General features: G+C 41.7%; 1 protein-coding gene across 3 annotated transcripts in view; it reads left to right on the top strand.

The window, feature by feature from the left end:
- Positions 1-338: 338 nt before the first annotated feature.
- The window catches only part of gpm6bb (glycoprotein M6Bb), a 29,842-nt gene continuing 6,676 nt past the window's right edge, over positions 339-23,504 (top strand). The window contains exons 1-2 of one of the 3 annotated variants that reach the window (XM_039817373.1): positions 339-485; positions 23,245-23,431. In XM_039817373.1, coding sequence (XP_039673307.1) covers positions 482-485; positions 23,245-23,431 — 191 coding nt within the window. In that variant the 5' untranslated portion in view covers positions 339-481. Of the gene's footprint in view, positions 486-15,567; positions 15,688-23,244; positions 23,432-23,504 lie in introns of those variants that run through there. The other 2 variants (XM_039817372.1, XM_039817374.1) reach the window with 2 other exon arrangements.

Genomic DNA, 23,504 nt, shown 5'->3' with positions numbered 1-23,504 from the left:
AGGCACAGATGGGCACAGACCAGTGTTAGAATAATTCCTGACTCCGCAGTTAGTCTCTGACCTGTCTGTTGTCAGTTTGACACAACTGACATGGTAACACTTTATCCTCAACATTGCCTTGCTATGTGTTTGTGATGACCAATAGCCTACACATAGTAAGGCATCATCTATCTTATGTTTGGAGGACTTTGAGCCCAGAGCTGCAGGAATGCTTCAAGATACAAGTGGCTGATAATGAGAAGAGTGACCAGTATGACTTTCTGATGAGGGCTGACTGGAGGAGGTGAGGGTTGAGGGCCGTCCTCCCATCTGTAATCCCCTCTGTGGTGACGTCACCCAGGCTGTTTCCAAACGGACGCAGCGTTGAGTGTTTGAGCAGCCAGGCGGCCAGTGTGTGCATCCCAGGACGCAACATCAGTGTAGCTGGGGCTCGACTTTCAGCTGATCGCTTCACTTCGGACGCTTTGGGAAACTTACAACAATGGGTAAGTTTCTAGCAACACATGCTCCATTACTATAGCCGGGATATAAGACGGATATTAAACGTCGCTTCTTTTTTTCGTGATGACAGCACGCTTCATACTTAAATGTTATTGTTGCTCCAACTTTCGGGGCGCGCCGATTGTTTTAACGTAAACTCAACTTCTACTACTAGTGCTGCAGAGGTAGGCTGTTTACCTGACCCGGTTTCATGAGAATCAGCATTAGAGCAGCCTGCTGAAGCAACTTGAGGAAAGCGATTAGAGAGATTAGGTCCATCTGGATTCCTGCAGTCAACTCTGTGCGATTCTGCGGAGGTGTTAAATCCAGATCAACTTGCTGCCTCTACTGTCTCTGTTACTGCTTTCAATAGGGCCTCAGTGCTGAACTATTGGGAGTGAGCTGGTCCTATTTGATCAAAACTAAAATAAAAATACAATCTTTATGGCTCATTATTGGTCAGCAGTGATTGATCATGTTGCATGGTTGATAATGATTGAGGTATTCTCAAAACCAAACTGTACAATAATGTTTTGCTGGTAAAGAATGACTAAAAGTTACTGGAAAAAAAACAAAAAACTAACAGGCAACATATTGAATTAGTCAGATCCTCCATAGCTCAAGCATGCATGCGTTGTGTTCTGCAAGAACTTGTAATTGCTATCTGAAGGTCTGAGCTGGGAAGGTCCCATCTTTAAAATCAGCCCCAAGTGTTGGCCATCTGTGCTCCCAACCTGGGGTGGGGGGTGCATGGGAGGAGTGAGGCGCTCATGCCTTGGATGTTTTAGTAACTTCTTGCTAACTTTGAGAATTTGAAACAGTGATAAACTATAGACTAGATATGACGTTGACATCCCAACTGTTCTCATCCTGCACTGGGGTAGATATTTTATAGTAAGATGACACGGAATGGATCCAATAATTGTAATTCTACCAATTCGAGTTTTTTGTGTTGTTTTTTTTGGGCAGAATTTATTGGCTCTTGTGTACCACGGCCCAGCTGAGGCCAGGGAAGAACACTGTGTGCGAATGTGTATCAATGCTCATTAATTCGCTCTGAAGCTCTCACAGAGGCGTCTTTGTGCTTCTAATTTGGAGCTGCTCCTTTGTGCGACTTCAGTGGCTCTTAATGTAGAGAGAGAAGAACACAGAATTTCAAGTTTCAGAGCGGATACCATGTGAACTGATGCCTCACAAACCCTCTTTCACTGTCTCATAGAGGATATTACTCTGCATGGCAATCGACTTTGTGCATTGTCCAAACACTCCCATTTTTTAAATTCAAAAACCCGTGCCTGCTGTAAAAGGCCCTTTCAGGAAATGTAGTATAGCCTTTTGTTATAGGCATTAGATGATTCATTTGGAGACTAGCTAGTTGCTTTAAAGGTTTCCTTTTGTTGTGTCAGAGAAACTGATATCATACTGCTGGGCTTTGATTTGCTGTTTCACGTGAAATAACTTTGAAAACAGAAAATGGATTAACTGTGCGCAAAAAACTGTTCCGCCCAAAATAAACAGAATGTCTTGAAGGCGATTGTGTGTGGAGCTGTGAAGTGAATATGTCATTCAGAGGTTATATAACTCATGTATGATTTGATTTTACAGTGACCACATGTTTTTAAGAGAGATTCTCCTCTATCCTTGCAGTGAACGATTTAACAGTGCATTGGCCTGAGTGAGGGATGTGGGAGGATAACTTGGCTTCAGTCCGCTGTGCTTAATTCAGAGGGAGACAGCAAGTCATTTTCCTCAAATATCTTGTTAGGTTCTTGGTGTTTGCCCTGTGACCATTTACTCACCCAACAGTGTTTGGTTGCCAAGAGTTACTTGATAACTAAACACATAAGAGACAATTGTGGTTTGCTCTACTCAGATATTTTTATTATTGGATGAGAAAGCCTAAAGATAAAAATGTTCTTTCTTGCATGTGATGATCATACTCCCTTTACCAAGAAGTTACTCTGCATAGCCAGCTTAATAGTTTTACTTGGTTGCAGATTGTAGCCCCTGAGCTACAGTATAGAGAAAAAACTGTCAAACATTAGCAACGTTTACCTGATATTTTAACTTTGATTATGTGCTTAACATTTAAAGCTGTCTTATGACAGGAGATTCAACAAATCAAATACAGCAAATTATGGACATGACTATGAACACTGCGTCTGTTCTTCTTGGAGCTGGATCCTGATCAAAAAAACAAAAAGAAAAGAAGGAAGGATTGCTTTTTTTCCTCATGGAAACTCATGAACCCTCTGTTCAGAGTGTTTTGTTTTCAGCGTGGTGGTCTTGTGGAAAAGGTCATCAAGGCTGGATGCAAACCAGATCCAAATATTACATCATTGTTTTTAAGTATTTTAAGAAAAAGAGAGTAAAGCACAGCTGACAGACTGTCTTTAATTAAACATCTTGCTGTAGTTCAACAGCTCAGCTGTTAATGCCACTTGCTTTGCTGGTGTACAAGTGGAGGCTATCCTGTTGTCAACTGTTAGTAGTCGGTTATATTGGTTATAGTGAAGACTTCTTCTGATTGATTCTGTCCTTCAATGATCCCCAAACACAGAGGTTGGACAGTCTCCTTCATAATGACTTTTTACATTTGTGTCTGTGAACTGTCTCAGAGTTGTTAGCTGTCTCGTGCTCTTTTAACCTGTATTTCTCCTCCATCTGGACTGGGATGTCTGGAAAGTGTCTGATTATTTAGCTGGCACATCAGCAGTGATCACTGTCACAGACACATGTGCTGTGAGACCCTGCATCCTGAGTCTGAGGAGAGGAAAGACCCATGACTGCTAACGCTGTGCCAGTGGAGGTGTTTTTGTGCTCTCAGAATCAACATCTTGTCAAGTGATGCCAGAGCAATAACAGAGAGTCAGATAATTGACCCTGCTTTTAGTTGACTCATGGCAATATTGTCCTCAGAGGCATATTGTAGGTCATGCACATGCTTCTGTTTCCAAGAGATGCCGAGAAAAAACACAGGACTGCAAGAATGAGTCACTGCAGAGATGGTCAAAGGGTGCTCAAAGAGAAAGTTTGTTTGTTTGAATCAAACCATTCATTTGTTAACTCCAAAAAGATACTCTCCTTGAATTTCCTCAGTTCAGTCCAAATAAAGTATGCGGTCATAACATTTTATGAATGATCCCCATCATTTCTGTCACCATCAATAATTCCTAAATTGCTTTTTCGTCTTCGGTTTGCAATCATTAATTACACTGAATATCCCCCATAATGAGATAGTTGCTGTCATGGTTACATGATTTCTGGGCTTCTTTCCATTTGGCAAAGGATATGACCGAACATCTTTCATAATTATACAGCAGATGAGGCCCATAGAGTACTTTTTGCAACTATGCAGCATTAAAAAAGAGACTCTACTTCATTCGAGATTTCATTCATCTCCTGCTTCCCTTCCTGCTCCACTTTGTTTCCTCTGAAATCTCCCTTCTCTCTCTCTTGGGGTCATCGTCACTGCTTTCCTCTTACTTAATTTTTTTGTTTCTCTCCAGCCCTGCAGGTCTGCCAGAGCAGTCATGATAATTTGTTGAGCTTAATAACTCCTCCGACAACAAAGAGGGCCATTGAGTATTGTGACATGAAATGATAGGAAAAGAAGTTCCTGAGTGGGGATGCTTGTTGAAGCATGTGCCTTGGCTGTCACTTTTACTAAAAGCCTATTCACAGTTGAACAGACGGGATGCAAGTGTGACTGTGTGTGTGTGTGTGTGTGTGTGTGTGTGTGTGTGTGTGTGTGTGTGTGTGTGTGTGTGTGTGTGTGTGTGTGTGTGTGTGTGTGTGTGTGTGTGTGTGTGTGTGTGTGTGTGCGCACGCGCGCAAGTTTGTTCTTGTTAGAAAGATGTTACAGTCAAACTGCAACATGGTAGAAACAGGATGGCATTTAAATATCTCAAAATAGTCCCTATATGCAAAAGACCACAGGCTTTTCAGATATGAACCCTGGTGCTGCATAAAATATGCCAAAGATACAATCTGGCCTTTATTTTATCTGCAAGACTTCCAAAAAACACCCACGGTTTTCAAGGGTTAAAATGCGAAATACATGCATAATAAGGTATAATTTGGGTTTTGCTTCTTCAGCTTTACAGAATGTTGGCATCGTTGCATGTACATAGAGTGCAGAGGTGATATTTGCCAGTGGAGCAGCAATCTATCAGTGTTTTGTTCACAGTCAGATGATTGTTCCAGAAGCCCTGTGGGAAATAATAGGTTGGGGAGAGCAAAGAGCCTCTGTAGCTGATGAACATTCACTCACTCATTCAACAGGCGTTCAGCTTCACTGCAGGATTTTCTGCTATCTACAGTAAACCACGTTACAGCAACTCTGTATGACCGCATTTGCTACAGCAACAACAACAGTGCATAGGCCTTGATTCACTCAGTCCGTATCACATGAGCAGGGGACATTGATTTAATGATCAATAATGTTTTCACAGATTGACCTATCTTCTCTCGCCAAAGACTGGCAAGATCATTATTTGGTCAGTGTTAAAAGTGACTGAACAGTGTGATTGCTCTACACAAAATGATGCCTGTGACAGAGAGGGCTATGCTATCTAATGCATCTGCTCTGTGATGGCCAGGCTCCGGGCTAGAGGATTAGAGCCATGGGGGGACCACCAGGGTTAATGGCTAACGCCAGTAAAAGAAGTTGGTTGAACCTACCTGAGCCTTCAAACTCACTGATCTTTTCCTCAAGCTGGACTTCCTGGATCGTATTTCATGTCTCACCGGTACCTGAAGCAACACGTCCATGTGTCCAAGTCCACGGATGTTCAAACAATGTCCGAAACGCCTCTCCTTACAAAAACTGTTGGATAAAATGTTTTGTCAATTTCCAAAACTGAAAATCCAACAAGCACGCTCACTTAACGTTGCAATTGTGTGTGTGTGTGTGTGTGTGTGTGTGTGTGTGTGTGTGTGTGTGTGTGTGTGTGTGTGTGTGTGTGTGTGTGTGTGTGTGTGTTGGCAGGTTTTTTCTTCATAATTCAGTTCACCCAATTACCACTGCCATGTACAAACGAGTGCAACACAATGAATACCTTTTAAAGGAAAGACTGTCCAAAAGTGTGAGCCCTTGTATCCCATTTGAGTCATTATTACATCTCGCTGCTTTTCACCCCTGCCGGCAATTCTGGCAATTTGGAAAAGCTATTAACACTTTTGCTATCAGATGTTGTCAGACGACGCATGGTTTGTTTCAAGCACCATGGTCTTTAAAGATTTAAAGGTTTACGATTTTTCAAGTCGGTCTTCAAACAATATTCAGGTACACATATGAAGTTGGAAACAGGTTTTGCTTGTATGAACCACTACAAACCTTATGTTTATACTGGCCATTAAAAGATTGTTTCCAATGTAAGTGATGGGGGACAAAATCCATAGTTGACAGGAGTCTCAGCGTATTGTGGTCAGTAAGTCAAGTGTTGCTTGCTGCAGCATTACCAAGGCTTCATCCCCTTTGCTCAAATTTAATGTAAACATAACTGGCAAGTAGTAATGCTTCAGAATCTCCCTTCAGACACCTGTTGTCAATGATGCTACATTGATATTTTTCCATGCTATATTCAGAGACGGGGGTGAGGAAGTGTGTCACCAAAGTTGTATGTATTCATGTTTCCTATTTTGGGAGGAAATGCAAAGTATTGTTTTAAGCTTCCAAAATGTCTATGTAGATAATAATTTAGGAGCGCGATGTGACCACAGTTCAGATGTGAAAGCAGTTAGCTGGAGTGAGAAGAAATAATAGCACCTCCAGCTAATTTCCCTGTAAGATCATCTGTTCGGAGTGAGAGCAGAATGCATTAGTCTGCTTTTCAACTGTGGGAGCCTGTAGGATTGAGCTGTTGGCTGTGTGCCCACTGAGTGTATTCAACCCTTCACAGATAGATCTTTGTCCTCTGCGCTTTTACGCAGCTGCTAAACAACCGTAAGACAAAAGCATCTGGGGTACCCCAGCACACCGATGAGAAATGTTCACCATATGAAGAGCTGTGCCAGACAGCCTGAGACCGTTTCGATGCAGCTAAATGCTATGCTTGGGATAAATTTAAGCAGGAGTTGAATGCCTATGTAATCCCTCATGACTTTTTCTTTGCTTCTATATTCAGGATTATGTGTAAAATCCTACTCAAGATATTCAAAGATGTTTTTGTGATAGCACTCATAAAAACAAACCTTGTGATGACTTATTTCTTCACAGCTTGTTGTGTAAGATGCTGCAGGAAATGCTCATGACTCGTCTTTGCTCATGCCGTCGTGATGTGGTGCTGCATGTGACAAAGTGAAACCCGAGTTAGAGGCCACTGAACACACACTCTCTCCCTCTCTTCCACCTGAAATTATTTTCCTGCCCAAGAAAAAGGTGTCCAAGGGAGGGTTTTCATTGTCTGCATATTATTCTCCAGAGAACGGCTTGACATGCAGGAGGAGGCAATTATTCCAAGCAGATGAAAATTTGCAATAGCTGAGCTTTTATAAAGCGACAGCTGCAGGAAACCCAAAAGCTGAGGGCGAGTGTTTGAGGAGCATGTTTGCTTCGCAGACCGAGTGTTTGGGGGTTTAAGAGGATGGATTTCAATTAGACTAAATTGTTGAATGTTGGATTTAAAGAAAAATAATAATAATCAACTTGATCCCACACAATTGAGACAGTAAGTAATGTGTGATGCTTTTACCATTTGCACACTTCATGGTTTTGTAAGGTTTATGTGTCGCTGTAGGTTCACTCGAGAGGAAAGGAGAAACCTACCAGCTAACTTCAGGGGAGAGGAAATCCCAGATGTTTCTGTCTGAAAAACAGCTTGACCCCGTAAACCACGTGCAGACCAGAGGAGAGATCAGTTAGCAATATGAATGTTACAGCTACACCACTGAGAGGTCTCATAAGTCATCTTAGCTTCTGACCTCTACTCTATGGGAAAACAATACTGTAACAATAGTGTCCACAGCTGAAAAGGGGAAAGTAATGTTGTGAAGAAACTGAGAATCTGGAATGTATAGAGCAACCTTCTTGTGTGTTTGTGTGTGTGTCTGTGTGTGTGTGTGTGTGTGTGTGTGTGCGTGTGTGTGCGCGAAGTGCATCATTTTCTGCATTTATTGATTTCAAAGTAGAAAACACAACATTCTAGGGGTGAAGATAGATGTATTCCAACAAAATTATTTAAGAAAGACAAATCTTTTTTATGTATTATCAGAACAGTGGTTGCATCATGTATTTCCATCTACAGAGACATCCACATCATTTAAATGGAGTGTGCACAAAATACATTTGTGAGAGTGTCAATGTTTAGACACTGACAATGATGTAGTGACTGCGTCACATCAGATGGTGCCATAAATGGGTTCTAATTTGCACAGTAGATGCTTTGAAAAGTCCAGTATGATGGACAAGAGGTCATTACAGTCTGTGCAGTTGGAAAACTGCCCATCAGTGCTTAAAGCAATAAAGTAATGGATTGACCCACTCTCACCGCGTTCAGCCAGGGGAGAGTATATGCCAACCGCTAGAGAGATTAGCTTCCGTCTTTCTCTTGTGATGAGCTGTATTTGCCACTTATTGTTAAGCACTTACTCCACGTCTTAACAGTTTCCATCATGAATCGGAGGACAAACGCATATCTGCAGGGGTTGAAGTGTCAGGTTCAGGTTATGGCTGACTCCCTGTCCTTCCAGGATCCAGCTGCAGGACGCAGGGATTTGAGCCAAGAGAGGAGAGACTTGTGGAACAATGGCATTAAAGTGATCTCCGTGTCATCTGCTTTGTTGTCATAGCGCTGATGATGAATCCTGACACGGTGGGGTCCAACTGTTTCACAGACCAGCCAGTCGGCTGGGGCGAAAAGGAGGAGGTTTCTTCTCGTTCTAATGAGGGTTGGGGGAACAGAGAGGAAAGGAGAGGTTTGAAAAGGGTAAAGTCTCGGGTCAGAGGTGAGAGGTTGGCAGCATGAGGCAGAGGACAATAGGACTGGCGGGAGAAAGAAATCCCAGCAGCTGGAATAGACACAGTGGATGGTGGGAAGCAACCCCAAGATTAGCTGGAGAGTCTCGTCTGATGTCCCTTCATTATGTCTCTCGTGTGTGTGTGTGTGTGTGTGTGTGTGTGTGTGTGTGTGTGTGTGTGTGTGTGTGTGTGTGTGTGTGTGTGTGTGTGTGTGTGTGTGTGTGTGTGTGTGTGTGTGTGTGTGTGTGTGTGTGTGTGTGTGTGTGTTTACATGCTTCTGCCCTGTGCAACAAGTAGGAAAATGACAGACTGTCTCCAGCCCTGTGCTTTTTGCCATTCCAGTAGCTGCAAGGTGAGGAAGTTGTGGAGATCCTCATCAGTGTAAGAATGTAACATGTGAGACATCAAACTAGAATTAATTTTACACAATTTCTGGGCCTCCTGAGACAACATGCTAGATTTTCCTAATTTATTTAGTGCAAAATGTTATGTGCTTGTGTTGCTTCATCTGCTAACAGAATATTCATAGTTCAATAATGTGCACATCTGTACAAGATGGAAACAAATAATCTGCTAACTTCCTTAAATTGACTGCTGTCCCGTCAATAATATAGCATAGAAGGCAACTCATTGGTCTTTTGTGTGTTGAGATAAATATAAAAATGTTTACTGTGATAGTTATTGTATTTAAAGGACTAACACCACTAAGGGAAGTCCCTGTGGGATTTTGTACTCTTAGTGCAGTTTAATTGTTGTCATACATTTCAAATGGCTTTGGGAGGGGCTCACTGTCAAAATGACTGCAGGGTGGAAGCAGTTTGCAGTTAATGTGTACCGAGAAAGATGAATATAAAGAGAGTAGACCCATAAATATGATTAGAAGGACACCTTAGGGGGCCATGATAACATGTACATGAAGGAGCTGACTAGTTGTATGTGGAAGGTTTCGCTCATAGTGACAAACTTACAGAAAATGATCACCTGACTTTGAAGTTCTGCTTTATAGCATCTCTTGTTGGTTGGTTTGGTTTCCGTTGTTTGCAGCTATTTTAAGCAAATCTCTGTACAGAAGCAAATGACAGACAGACAAAGTTCGCTGCTAGCTGGTGACCACATTGGAACGTTTAAGATAAGATAAGATGGACTTTATTAATCCCACACTGGGGAAATTCCTGTGCTACAGCAGCTCAAAAGAAAAAAATTTACACACATCAGAATAACACAAATACACATTGAATAGACATAGGAGAAAAAATATACAGAAAGTATTATAAGAAAAATAGAATTAGTTATAATAATAATAATAATACAAACATATTTACACAATAAAAACCTCATATAAACAGACAGTATATATACACACAGATATACAGATGGTGCGGATTAATGAAAATTACTTTTGAGTTTAGCACCTCAACAGCCAGATATTTCCCTTAAGAGTTTGTGGAGACCAAAAAGAGATCATATCTGTGAGATCTAGACTTGGGGTTAATGTTACTGGTAGCATTCGGCAAGATGATTCATTGGGTTAATAGGCACTCAGCGTCCTGATCATTTTCCACAAATAATTTTTCCTGAGGCTCGTCTATTCTGGAGAAACTGACGAATGATATGTGTTGTTCCGTGTTGGGAAATAAAAGTGTGTTTTCAACCCCCCTAAATTTTTCTTCCAGACAACTATTCAGGGGTAGCTGGGTATTTTCAGTACCTTCACATTTTGGCAAAGTATTATCACAATATAGATGAAAAAGACAAGAGGTTATTATGTAGCATTATTCTAACTGGATAATGGAGAGGTGTTCGCTTGCAGTGCCTCTTGGCTGGTTCATTGGCTCCATAATGTAAGCGTGGCAGACCACAAAGACGGCAAAGCCTCTTCCTGACCAGAGGCATCATTAAAATATTTAGAGGACACTGAAAGAAAAACAAACAATTACGCAAAGACCTTTACTTTTCTCTAAAATGGCAGAAGTTCATGGCCTGTATGGGAGGAGGTTGTACAACTACTATAAACGCCTCCTCTCTTTCTCTGCCTTTCTCTCTTTCACTTTTTTTTTTTTCCAGCTTTATGTTTCGGTTTCCTGGCATTGATTTGCTGTTTTGACTCCAGACTGAAATTATGAAATTGTTAGCCTTTAGGTTTTGATATTACATTGGTTTTTCTGTCTGGCCAAGCCATAGTGGCAGTGTCCAAGGTACTGTAAGCTAGGAAACCTGGATAATACGAAGCATCTGTGTTTCCCACTCTCTCTCCAACACACTTAGGCCAAAACCACAGTGGCTGTGGAGGTGCCAGAGAGTCAGGGTTGTGAAGTCATTTTTAAAAGAAAAAACATGACTGCCAGGCATCCCTGAGTGAGTGTTGCTCCGTTTCCAGACTTAACGTGATATAGTATCACAAACATGCAATTAGAGAAGTGCTGAGTCAGATACCCTGGGCATTGTTTGGTTAAACACTAATTTCACTGGAGCAAAACATTCAATCTGAAAATTGCACAGAGGAAGAAACGCCAAGACATAAAGTATGTCTCTATTAGAAATGGTTGAAATTGAATAGCAGAGTTGGGTTTCTGCTATTTTCCAAAATGTTCAGGTGTTGGGGACTTAGAGTATACTTTATATGTGGAAAAAGTTTTATAAAGCCTTTTGAGGCTACAAAAGGAGCTGTGTGAAGTCTGATAAATTGCCTCAAGTGATGTCACACAACAACAATGGTTGGTGGTGAAAATGAAAAAACATCTGGAGGTGTTAGTTACGGCTCAAGGCTAGCAGCTCGAGGCTACATTAGCGGCTACTAGCATGACACACTTGAATCCCTGACCAAACTGTTGGTGGTCAAGTTGCATTGTGGGTTACTGTATGTAGGTGCCAATGTTTGACAAGGAAGTAGAAGAATGCGTGGACTGCATAGATCTTTGTACTTTTTTATTTAAACTTTCCAACAAAAGAGAAACATCACAGGCACTTGTTCAAGTTCAATTATAAAGGTTGGAAAGCCTTTATTTAAGTATGATACCATAACAGATTCAAATACCTTTGAACCTTCACTCTACTCAAACACTGATGGAGTTTCCTCCTCCATTTTTTTCCTGCTATGCAAACGATGATAGTGGAGAAAAAGAGATTTTTCTTAGTTTATAGCTTTTTTGACAGAGCAAAAAGAATGCACCCGGATCATTATAAGTTTGCCTGTTTACAGTGGTTTTCCCTCTCACAGTCCACATATTTTGTTATAATGGATGAGGACAGTTAGCATATTCATTATTTCCATTGCAGTGATAGGATTTATACTCTTAGGAAATAGGAATACAACTTCAAGGATCATGTTGGTTGTATTTCCATGGAAGTATTAGCTGTACTTTGAGGCATGCATTTTGATTTAATGACTGTTATAACAAATCATATGCTGAATTTTTTAACAAAAGTCTTATAGAAATGTTCACTGCTTTTGTTATTCTGTGGAAAATGGGTCAGCAAAACAAGCCAATGGATCTGTATAATGGGGTTGTAGTGCACTGCTTTTGTAAACCAATCAATGACTTGGATTCAGCACACCAAACATGAAGGCAGACATCCAGAGCAGATTGACCTATGAAGATGGCCTGCATTTAAATCTAGGACAGTAATGCCCCCACAGTACATAAGAATGATTTTCACTGACTGCAACAAATCGCCAAAACAGTGTTTATAAGAATCTAGGTCTCCATGAATGTCGTAATGTGCCACTAATCACTGTCATATACAAGAAAGGGAATGGCATAGCTTTTTCCATGAGAGCAGCAAAATATTCAGATATTTTGACAACCAGCTCTGGTTGCTGGTTTGATCTGTGCTTCTTTGCTCTGGTGTGGTGAGCCTGCTTTCTCAGGCCGTTGTCAATGTTCGTAAGAGGTATTTCGGCTTGGGCACAAGCCTGCATCCCTGAGAACTGTGAGCCAAGCAGGGTGCAGGTCTTCACGGGTGACTGAACACTGTGGAGCATTCAGGGCCCCCAGTCTCACAGCGTGAAAGGTTGACCCACAATGAAGCCTCCTCCATTTGTATGAGCTTCATCATCATTCAGATTGTGTCCTCAAGTAGGGGAGTGGCGCTGTCTCAACACGGGCTGAGCATGCAGCTCTCAGGCTTCGCCTCCTACGTTCACATGATTATTCCCACAGCCACTCAGCCTGTCACCGTATTTTTGGTAAAGCTCCAGTCTAGTCTCATTATGTGTCTAACAATACCTTTCTTGTCTAATACATTTGGTACCACTTTACGTTAGATTTTGTCATTATTTGATTTTGTCAATAAATATCTTGCAGCACGAGATATATTATTAGACATTACAGCAGCGTATTACCGATTGCTATAGCATGACATAGCAGTTATTTACCACTACTAAGTTATGTTTGAAAGCTTTTTATATATTTAAGTATATAAACACTATACTTGTATCTTCTTCGCATTATTTATTATTGTAAAGTGGTTTCTCTATGTTAGAGAACTCTCAAGCCCCTAAGGAATACACAAAATAGACATAATATTGTACATTGGATCATAGGCGCCGATTTATGTTTTCCTCCGTGGGTGCTCACACGCGCACACGCTTTAAAAAAAAGTAGTCAAAAATTTTTTGCATTTCAGAACCTTAGGAAATGGACAGCGGCCGACACGAACACACACGCCATAATAACTTAGTCTTTCAACTCAGGACAGCGCCACTTCTCACAGATACAGACAGGGTTGGAGATGAGAAGTTTAACTGACACGTATAACCGCGACCAGCTTTGTGGGAAATTATAAATCAATGCCACCGACATAACCAATCACACTATGACAGACGCTCCACTTAGAACCTGCAATGTTTAATTTTAAATGAATGTAAAAATGAACTGGCAGTCTGGCTCACGTGGGTGCTAAGTATTTTCCGTGGGTGCTCGAGCTCCGGAGCACCCACGGTATCGGCGCCTATGCATTGGATCCCTAGAATTAGGCAAATTGTGCTTGCATTAGCTGATTGGCATTAGTTCATTCATGCTTCACAATCACTGTCTTATTCATCAGCTGCTTGGTTACCAGCTGACTAGTGATGTCCAGTCGTATTCTCGCAGTTGTACTATAGAGCATGGCCATTATAACCAGACACCTGTCACGATTACTCTGCTGATGCCTACATGCCAGTGCCCTTTGCTGCCACACCGATAGCCAAAGGGGGGGGATTAGTCCTCCTATACATTTTTGTTGCAGCTACGATTCTTTGACAGCTCATTCAAAGAGTGGAGACTTTTACGCCGAAGCTAATTGCGTAACCATTTATTATTAATGTCTTTCCTTGACATAAGTGTCTCTTGACTGAAACAGATGTTAAAGCTAAGGTGGAAGATATGAATCTCTTTCGTAATCACTGTTTTAGTTGACTTCATTATTTGAGAATGAGCTCTGTGACAACGCTATATATGCTGAAATTCTATTTCTGAGTTTTGCTACAACTGTTACCACTGGTTTGATCACACTTTTTGACTGCACAATTTGACCTGGCCTGATCACATGTTTTGAATTTCCTTTTGCATGGTGTGCAATGAACATTTCGTTCTTTTAAAAGGCTGCAGATGGATCACTGGCTTGTTGACAACTTGTCTTGTGTATTAACTCCTTTTCTTTTTTTAAGCTTCACCTGAGCGCCTCCGTACAATTAATGGGGTAAGCCCAAGCACAGCTACCTCGAAATCGCCTGTATTCTCGCATACTGCCATCACTTCTACATATGGGTTGGAGTCTCCCTTTTCCACTTCACAAGGATGTCAGTTCTCCTGCCGTTTTACAGGGCTGACAGTGAAAAAACTAAAGATTAGTGCTGCATTTGTTGTTGTGGGATCCCCGCTAAGTTCACTTCCCTGACCCCTGAGGCTCTCATCCCCTGCTGATCCCCCTCCTTTCTGAGGTCTGGTATCCGTGAGAAGACCCCACTCCAGCTCCACTCCAGCAGGGCTCTCCCCCCACCGCTGAAAGGCCTTTCTCTCATTAGCATGCCCCTGGGGCTCCTCGGCCTGCTGTTGCCAAACAAACGCAGCCAAGATCTTCTACCCTATCTCCCTCGCTGTCTGTTTCTTTCGGCAATCTCTCGCTTATTTTTAACAACTTGGTTCTCACTCTATCATCCCCTTAGCATTCTCTTATTTCTCCGTCCTTTTATCAGCTTACGTTCTTCATGTTTCTGCCCTCATGATTCTCTGGATCACCCATTTTTCACATGCTGTTTCCTCTGTTATTTGTATCAGCCCAGAAGACGCTCTGTGTCCTTGTTTAGGAAATGCAGATTTGCCTTTCTTTCCTGTGTGCTTTTTATGTGAGTTAGAAGCCACCAGATGGAGGGAAGACAGCGGTCAGAGGTTGCTAATGTATTTTGCAGGAGCAGAGGGCATATGGTGCCAATCAGAAGATGAAGGGCTAACCCCCCACCCACAACCACGCGGTGTGTGCGTTGCGTGCACACACACACACACACGCGCGTGACAACACACACACGCGTGCACACACACACCCGCAGCGTGCACAACACACACACACACACACACACACACACACACACACACACACACACACACACTCACTCTCCCACTCCCACTCCCTCTTTCTTGAACTGTGGTCTGATGTGAAATAGAGAGAGTTGATATGCTTTCTGCCTCAGCCTACACGGCACTCAGTCGACTAAAGTAGGGGTCCATACTCACCCATCTGCACCCTCTCTGATATAACAATCCTGCTCTCATCGGATTGCTAATCAGGGTTTTACTTTTGTTTCTGAGACAAGCACACCTGAGAAGAGGGAGTCTGTTCAGGGCATGGACAAGGATTTGCATGTCATTAGGAAGACAAATTGATTTTACTTCAACTGAATCGCAAAACAGCCAAATCAAATGGAAAAGGTGCACATTTTGCCTGTGAAACTGTGTTTTAAGTGATATATGACTGGGGCTCAACCAAAACCCTACTGACAAGACCTCTGAGCCTTGGATAGGAGCTGTGATCTACAGTGGAGCGCTGCCTTCGCGAGGCAGGACGAGACGAAAAGAGCGAACGTGGAGGAGAGAGTAAGAGCGAGAGAGAGAGCAGAAACGTGCGTGAAGCAGAGTGAGTGAGCGAGGGAGGAGAGGGGAGAAAGGAAGAGAGAATTTGCTGAAAGGAAGCATTTTTGTTGGATGGGAGAAAAACAACCATGGAAACTCCGTCAGAAGAAAACCAAGACCAGAGGCAGGACAAAAGAGGTACCAATAAGCATTCACAAAGAGCCAGTTCAGTTCTTTTCACTGCTCTGTTTACTGGGGCTTTAACCTACTCCAGCCTGCTTGGTTTCACTTCAAACAATAGTTGGGTAGATTTTTCTCAGATGGGACTTTTAAATGTCAGCACGGCATCCTTGTTTTAATGTTTGTATGCACATCATTGTAGATATCACATCCAGTTGCTGATTGTGCATCACTGTCGTCTCTGTCATGCTTCCATTCTGTTGTTTTTTTCTGCAGTATTTTTGCTTGTTTTTGTTTTATGATCTAATTAGACGATTTTAGCAGACCTACCTCTTACAGTGGGAGGGATGCTGTGTTGCCGCTGGTCATCATCATGCTAGTGTCACTTAATGAGGCTGTTGCAGAATTAACAGCAGATCAATCAAACCTGCAGGGTGTGTTTGAGTTGTTCTTTCAGGGGGACTGGTGATTAATGAGGTGGATGAGGGGCTGACAAGGACAAAGATAAATGAACCAGACATTATCAGTCTCGCATATAGACATCTGTAAGGAGTGTGTACAATAAGGGAGAGAGAGAGAGAGAGAGAGAGAGAGAGAGAGAGAGAGAGAGAGAGAGAGAGAGAGAGAGAGAGAGAGAGAGAGAGAGTCATTAACTTGCTCACCCATCTTGTAGAAATCAGCAGGAACCATTGATTATTTTATTGCTCTATTTTTGAACATCTATTCCAGGTAAAATATTGAACATTCAGACAGGCACTTTGCCAAGAAAGGCCGTACTGCTTAATAATGTAATATTTGTGAAAAAAAAGAAAGTCTGTGACTTTTAAACTTCTCTTTTCTTTTAGTGATATTTTTATAATCTCTAAATTTGTATAACTTGAAGAGTTTTGTACCAAAACAAATATCTATAAATAATTAAACCTTTGACCGTGTAGAAAAAGTCACATGTATCTGGGGCTGTAACTAATGATAAGTAATTTTCCCGCTGTCAGATAATAGGGAAAAATGTCCATCACAGCTTCCCAGAGTCCCAATGTTGTCTGTTTGCCTGAGAAAGCAGAAACTCCTCATATTTGAGAAGCAGCGAATGTTTAGTATTTTTGCTTGATAAATACCTTTAAAATATTAACCGATTAACACATTTTAAGTCTTTATGAGGACAGTATAGAGCTGACAGGAAATGATAGGAGAGAGATGGAGAATGACAAGCAACAAAGTTCCCTTGCCGGACTCAAATCGAGGACGTTCTGATAACATGGTTGGGGCTCTGAGCTATGTCTTTTTAAAAGGACCCAGAGTCGGAAACCTGTGGGTCTGTAAACCTATAGAGACACTTTATGTGCTATTGGCCATAGGCCTATAAAAAGAGTTGACCTGACTAAACTCTCCCATCATTTCCTTACACATCACACAGCTCATGTTCACAAATTTACTCCTCAACTGTCCCCAAACACGCAATTTATGACCCATTATGGCCACCATTGCTTTTTATTGTTAATACATCCACACATCCCCCTCAGCTCCTTTTACACACAGACATGGCTGAGCTGCAGTCAACAGCTATTAGCTGAAAGAGTATAAGTTTCCCTTGTTAGGTAAGTAAACAGTAAGACCACTTTATGACTAATTGGCAGGTACAAATCACCCCTGTCCCCCGAGAATGGCCATTAAAGCCATTAGGGCATTTTTAAGTCTCCTCTCAAAGTGGAGATTGTGGAAAATGAGACTGTTTCTCATAAATAGTCTATTGGCAGCTCGCCCCAATGAAGCAACAAACAACAATACCTAACATTAGCTGTAAACAGACACATCTGTTAGCAATGAGGCTCTATGCTAGATTAAAACTGGATGGTGTTTTTGTCGGAGCTAGAAGCAAATTTGTTGTTCAGGGCCCGGCGAAGAGATGGAAGAGTTGCAGCGTCTTCATCCCAAATTGTGCCTGTCCATGTGTGTTAATTTGTGTGAGTGGGATTTATTTGTATATGATATACATACTTTTACTATGTAGATACTCTATGATTATGTGGTGTTTCTACGCGTTTGTCTTGCATGTGATTCGTTGTTTGCGTAGGTGTGTTTTTGCTTGTGTTTATGTCTGGTATGGACATCAAATTAAACAGTCTTTTTCCAAATGTGTGCTGCTGACTTGAATCGGGGGCGAATTTAGACATTTTTCCACTTTCCACTGAGGGTCCCAGCTGTGGGAACATTTCAGCTTCGTGGTGTTGACAGGCCGTGTTCATGTGAAGTCTGGTCGAAGGATGGAGGGTGGCGATGTAGCATGAACCACCTGCAGGGGTTAGTTTGATGAGTCTGGGCTCGAGCTAACTGTGGTGATGCATAGATGGATTAACCTGTTTGGAGACACCAGGGCAAACATTTGTTATTGTCGGGGCCCCTGTTGCCACCTGTACCCATCAAGCACAGTGCACACAGAAAACTATAGAAGGCAGCTTCTTTATATTTTGCAGAAAAACCAACCAACAACTGCTACTGGTATAAGTAGTCTTCCTATTAGGGCTGCTAGTAACAATTGTTTTCATTATTGATAAATCGATCAATTATTTTTTGGATTCATTGTTTGGAGTTCAAGCAGGCGTTTTCAAATGTCTTGTCTTGTGTGACGAGCAGTCCAAAACCCCAGGATATTCAGTTTTCTATCATTTGAGAAGCTGGAACCAGTGGATTTTTACCATTTTGCTTAAAAATGACTTATTATTACTTATAATTATCATCAATTATCAAAATTGTTTGCTTTTTGTCGGTCAACTAATCAATGAATAGATCAATCGACCAATCGATGCAGCTCTAACTCCTGAAATATTACCTGGTCCCAGTTTTTCTTTACCAAAGTATGTGGTAATTTGATGAAACACAGCTTTATTTAAGAAAAAGACACCAGGTGAGCACAATATACAATAACATAATAAAGCTGTATTATATTATATATTAATGCGGGACCCAGTTGATATTGTCCTTTTAATGATGTAAATTCCCTAACAAATTTGCAAGTAACCAAAAACCAGGTCACTCACGAAGTAAGTAGACCTAGGGGTCTTGGGGCCTCTGGAAGTCTGGGGCCCTGGGGTAGTTGCCCACTTTGCCCACTTGGTAATCCAGCATCGTGGTTATTGACACAAGGCTAAGATGAACCCTTGTTTTCTTGGTCACTCTGGTGTGTCTGTTTATCTGTCCACGAGTTGGTATTAATGAGCCATCTCATTCACACATTGAATGATTTGAGCTGCTTTGACAAACAGGATCCTCCTGGAGTGTGAAGTGGCTGCAGTGGTCCATTGTTGGCTGGGCTATGTGCAGTGCTGGAGGGGCACACAGGATGGAGCTCAGCGGTGGGCTTGTCCTGGGCCTCAAGCCTGTGGGCCGGAAGCGCAAGACCGTGGTTCACTGCCATTCTGAATGGCCCCTGAGAGTCCTGTGTGATGGACAGTCTAGGGCTGCGCACACTGGCTCTTTGTATCAGGGCTTCTTGGACTCTGTCTCTATTTTTTCTGTCTCTCTCACACAATGTTATACACGCACGGACACACACACACAGACACAGACACACACACACACACACCACACACACACACACACACACACATACACAAACACACACACACACACACACACACACACACACACACACACACACACACACACACACACACACACACACACACACACACACACACACACACACACACATTCTTTCTCACACAAGCGTCTTTTCCCTCTCTCCTCATGATCCCGATAGCCACTGCTGTAAGGCCTCACATTGTCATTACAAACAGTCACTAACTTGTCTGTCTGTATCGCTCTATTTTTCATTCTGTTCTCCTCTCATTCATGTACTGTAGCGAAGAGTTGGAGAGTGGAGAGTCCTGAAGTGGTTTGAGGTCTAACCAGTACTGGGAGCATGTGAAAGTCATCCGAAGGATAAGGCCCAACGTGATTTCATTTAGAAGTGTGCTTCACTCAGAACAAGCCAGCAGGATCCATTTAGTACACGCTTGTTGTTGAGAGAGTCACCAGCTCCTACTGTTACCCCCTGTGGAGGAGGGTGATTTGAGCTGAAGTATCCTGTACGCTATGAAATCCCACAAAGTACACTTAGAGAAAACAGACTGTACATTACTGTGTGGTAGGTTTACTCATACTGGCTGTCTTATAACTCTCAAATGCACATTACAATTACAACATCATGTATGCAATTTTGTTAACCATCAACTGTCTAATTGTAGAATCCATCTACCTCTTTGAACTAGACTTTGTAATTTGAAAAGATGCAAGACCAAGGAATTATGTTTAACTTGGAAACAAAATAGTCTAATCATAGATGTTTGATTTAGAGATGAATTTTTCTTTTCTTTTTTTTTACAGTAAATTAAAACAATAGTTTACCATGGAAAATATTCTTATCTGCTTTCCTTCCAAGAGTTAGAGGAAAAGATTGATCCTTTCCTCTTTTCAGCAAGAAAGTGACAAATGAACTTCCAAAAATGTCAAATTATTCCTTAAAACAACAGTGCAGCCCCAGCTCCCTTAAAAAAGAAGAGAGAAAAAGCAAAGCTTGTGTCAAGATCTGATTCTGAAACATGAGGCTTTCTATAAAGTAGGCAGATTTAATGATAAGGATGCACGTAATATCTCACAGATCCGGCAATTACTCCAAAATCCCACCTCTGCTTTGAATCCATTGACTGAATAAGACTGATTTTACTTTTGGTGCAGACTACCGTCCCCATGGTGCTTTGTGCAGGACTGCTTGAAGTGGTGTGGCTTTGATGTTAGTTCTGTTTCCCCTGATGTCTAATACCAAGACTAAAGCTTTCACAGAGGCCTTTTGTGAACAGAGTAGTATTCCTGAGGCTGCTAATAGTTGAACCTCGTCAGTGGGCCTATCCTCGTGCCAGTGTTTTTTCAGTCAGCCAGAACAGAGTTATACTAACCTGCCAACATGTCCAGTCCAGCTGTGAAAATACCACCTTGGAATTATTGTGTTATTAAGGATAACAACCACTAAGTGACACAAGGTTTTTCCAATATGCTCAATCTGAATGGATGAATGCTTCAAAAGCAAACCACTCCTGTGGAATGAACACTAATCAAACATGTGGCTTATCGATTGGATTGGTGGCTTTCAAACATAATGTCTTTCTAGGTGCTCCACGACAGTCCATGATGTGCTCCAAGGGAGGGTGGTGCATGGTCAACGTGACATTTTAAAGCATTTCCTATACATTCAGTATAGACTTCATGGAAGAAGAAGTTTCTTATAGCTTTAGACATCCCTGTATGTGTTTTTTTTTCTTCTCATTTTCAGATCTAGCAAAATTCAGGCAATTGAGGCAGACTGACTGTCATCATGATATCATGGCATCCAGTACCATGCGTTCAACTTTTAGACAGTTGATCTAATGGGAATGGTGACATATTTCAAGGCAGGGTTTGAAAACAAACAGACACTGATTTTCATCCATGACATGTCACAATTTATTACAATCAAATTAATTTACAATAAACCAGTGTGACTGTTGTGACTGCTTCTGTCACTCTGTGCAGATTTAATTCAAGAGATTTGGTAATAGAGGCAGACATTTCCTAGGGAAACATTTATTCTCTTCAGGAGGGTGAACTGTGAGACCTAGTGGATTTATAGCTAAAATACAGTTGCATTGTGCGTGTGGCATTCACTACAACAGCAGTTCTTCCTTAAAATGGACTGTATTTACTTTGCAGCTGGGCTCAATATCCTGTGTGCTCTGACTCCCAGCAGCCCACTCACCCTCCCCGACAAAAATGTGATCTGCGGTAGATGTTAGCTACTCTGCTGTGGGCAACCTCATTGAGTTGTGGTTAACATGCTGCCATGACAACTCCTATTCACCCACCATGGGACAAAAATGTTTTTTATCTCCCCGTACTACACAAATAGTCAGGATGAAGCGTCTGACTGCTAAAGTATTGGCCCATTTATTTGTTATGACAACTAGCACAAACACAGATTAACTTTCAGGATTCTCACCTCACTGAAGAAGCAAGCAAGTAGAAAATATTTTTTGATCCGTTTTTCTTCAAGAAAAACACAAATTTGTGTTAAAATAAGCTCTGCCGCCTCCCAATTACCCCCCCCTGTTTCCTACTACATACAAGAAAGAGCAGAGATAAGAAAAAACTATGAATGTGATAATTCAAGAAGACTTATTCAGTACGTCAATTGTTAGCCTCTACGCAACCTACCATATAGAAATTACAGATCATAACATCACAATTTAGCAAATGCATATAATGGTCTCTTACATTGCTGACATGGAACAGAATGTGCACCGATTTTGATGCAAACCTTTGCCCAATAATTTCCATTATATTATAATCACATTGTCTTGTTTCTATTACATAGGCTATGCTTGATTAATGGTGCATTTACTTGATATTGCTTGATCTGTTCTGTGATTGTTGGTGCAGTTCTTTTAAAGCCAGAACAATATAAATAAGCTTAATTTTCTACTCTTAAACCTGTAATAATTCATGTTTTGGCTTTTTTCACTTAAAACTGCTGACCTGCTTTTGAAAACATTGTGACAACCAAAACAATGAGCTTAAAGAGGCTAAAATTCTTCATAGAGCTGAGGGGAATTGTACAGTTGGTGATAATTCACTGTAGGTTCATCACTACGTCATTTGATCCATTGTTAATGTAAACATATTGATTATAGCAGCTTTAAATACTTTAGTTGCTGTGCGAGATCAGGCATTTGTGAGAGCTTAAAGCATAAACAGCCATTGACCTGGATGTCCTATGACTCAACATCATCCTGTCAAACACATGTGGGTCTGATTGGAAGCACACTGTGGTTTGTTTGCATGCATCTACAGACAGCACATTGTGGTGACTGGCTCTATTTCCAGGCATTAGAACACATTGCATGAGGCAGATCCATCTGGGTCACTTCATTCCCTCATTGGGAGTTGCCATTGATTTCCATTACAGCTTGGCTGACACCCATTGCTCTGACCTGCTGGATGGCCATTAGTGCCCTTTAAGTGTAGTGATGAAATGTCAGGTTAAACCTTAAAGGCAGTATAGACTGTAAAAACCTCAGCATCACACAGCAAACTGTACTGTTTCCGCTGTTATATTGCAGAAGTCTCAAAAGGAAGCATGCCTCATCAAGCGTGATCACAGACAAACCTATTTTGAAACAGACTTGTCGGTGTCAGTTCCTTTGTTCTTTAGTTGAAAGTGAAAAGGCAGTGTTCTTTAAGGAGTCCTGATCCTGTGTTATTAGTTACAACATGATACATGACTGGTGATCTGTCCAGGGTGTGCTGGGATAGGCTTGATGGATGAATGGATGACTCAATATGAATACTAATCTTATACTTCATTCCCCTGAGATCACTTCCTGTCCTGCAAGTGAAACAAAATCCCTTATATGGACTTGGGAGCTGATGTTGACATATCATTTTTTCCTATATTGCCTTTTACAGCAAAACGATCTGGTATAAAACACTGGTTCAGGATATCAAGTGAGACTTGTCGCTGACCCAATTTGTCTATTCTCCCTACAGGTTGCTTTGAGTGCTGCATCAAATGTTTAGGCGGGGTGCCGTATGCGTCGCTGGTGGCTACAATCCTCTGCTTCTCTGGCGTTGCCCTGTTCTGTGGATGTGGCCATGTGGCTCTCACTGGCACGGTGACCATCTTGGAAACCCACTTCTCCAAGGTCACCAGTGATCACGCCATGCTGACTGATGTGTAAGTGACCTTGTACTCTGTGTGTGTGCTACATGGCTGCTTGTAATGCTTGTCACAGTAGGATCCATTACCC

This window comes from Perca fluviatilis, chromosome 12 (assembly GCF_010015445.1).
Source record: "Perca fluviatilis chromosome 12, GENO_Pfluv_1.0, whole genome shotgun sequence".
Classification (NCBI taxonomy): domain Eukaryota; kingdom Metazoa; phylum Chordata; class Actinopteri; order Perciformes; family Percidae; genus Perca; species Perca fluviatilis.
The sequence above is the reverse complement of the archived record's forward strand: the minus strand, read 5'-3'. Positions and strand labels throughout refer to the sequence as shown.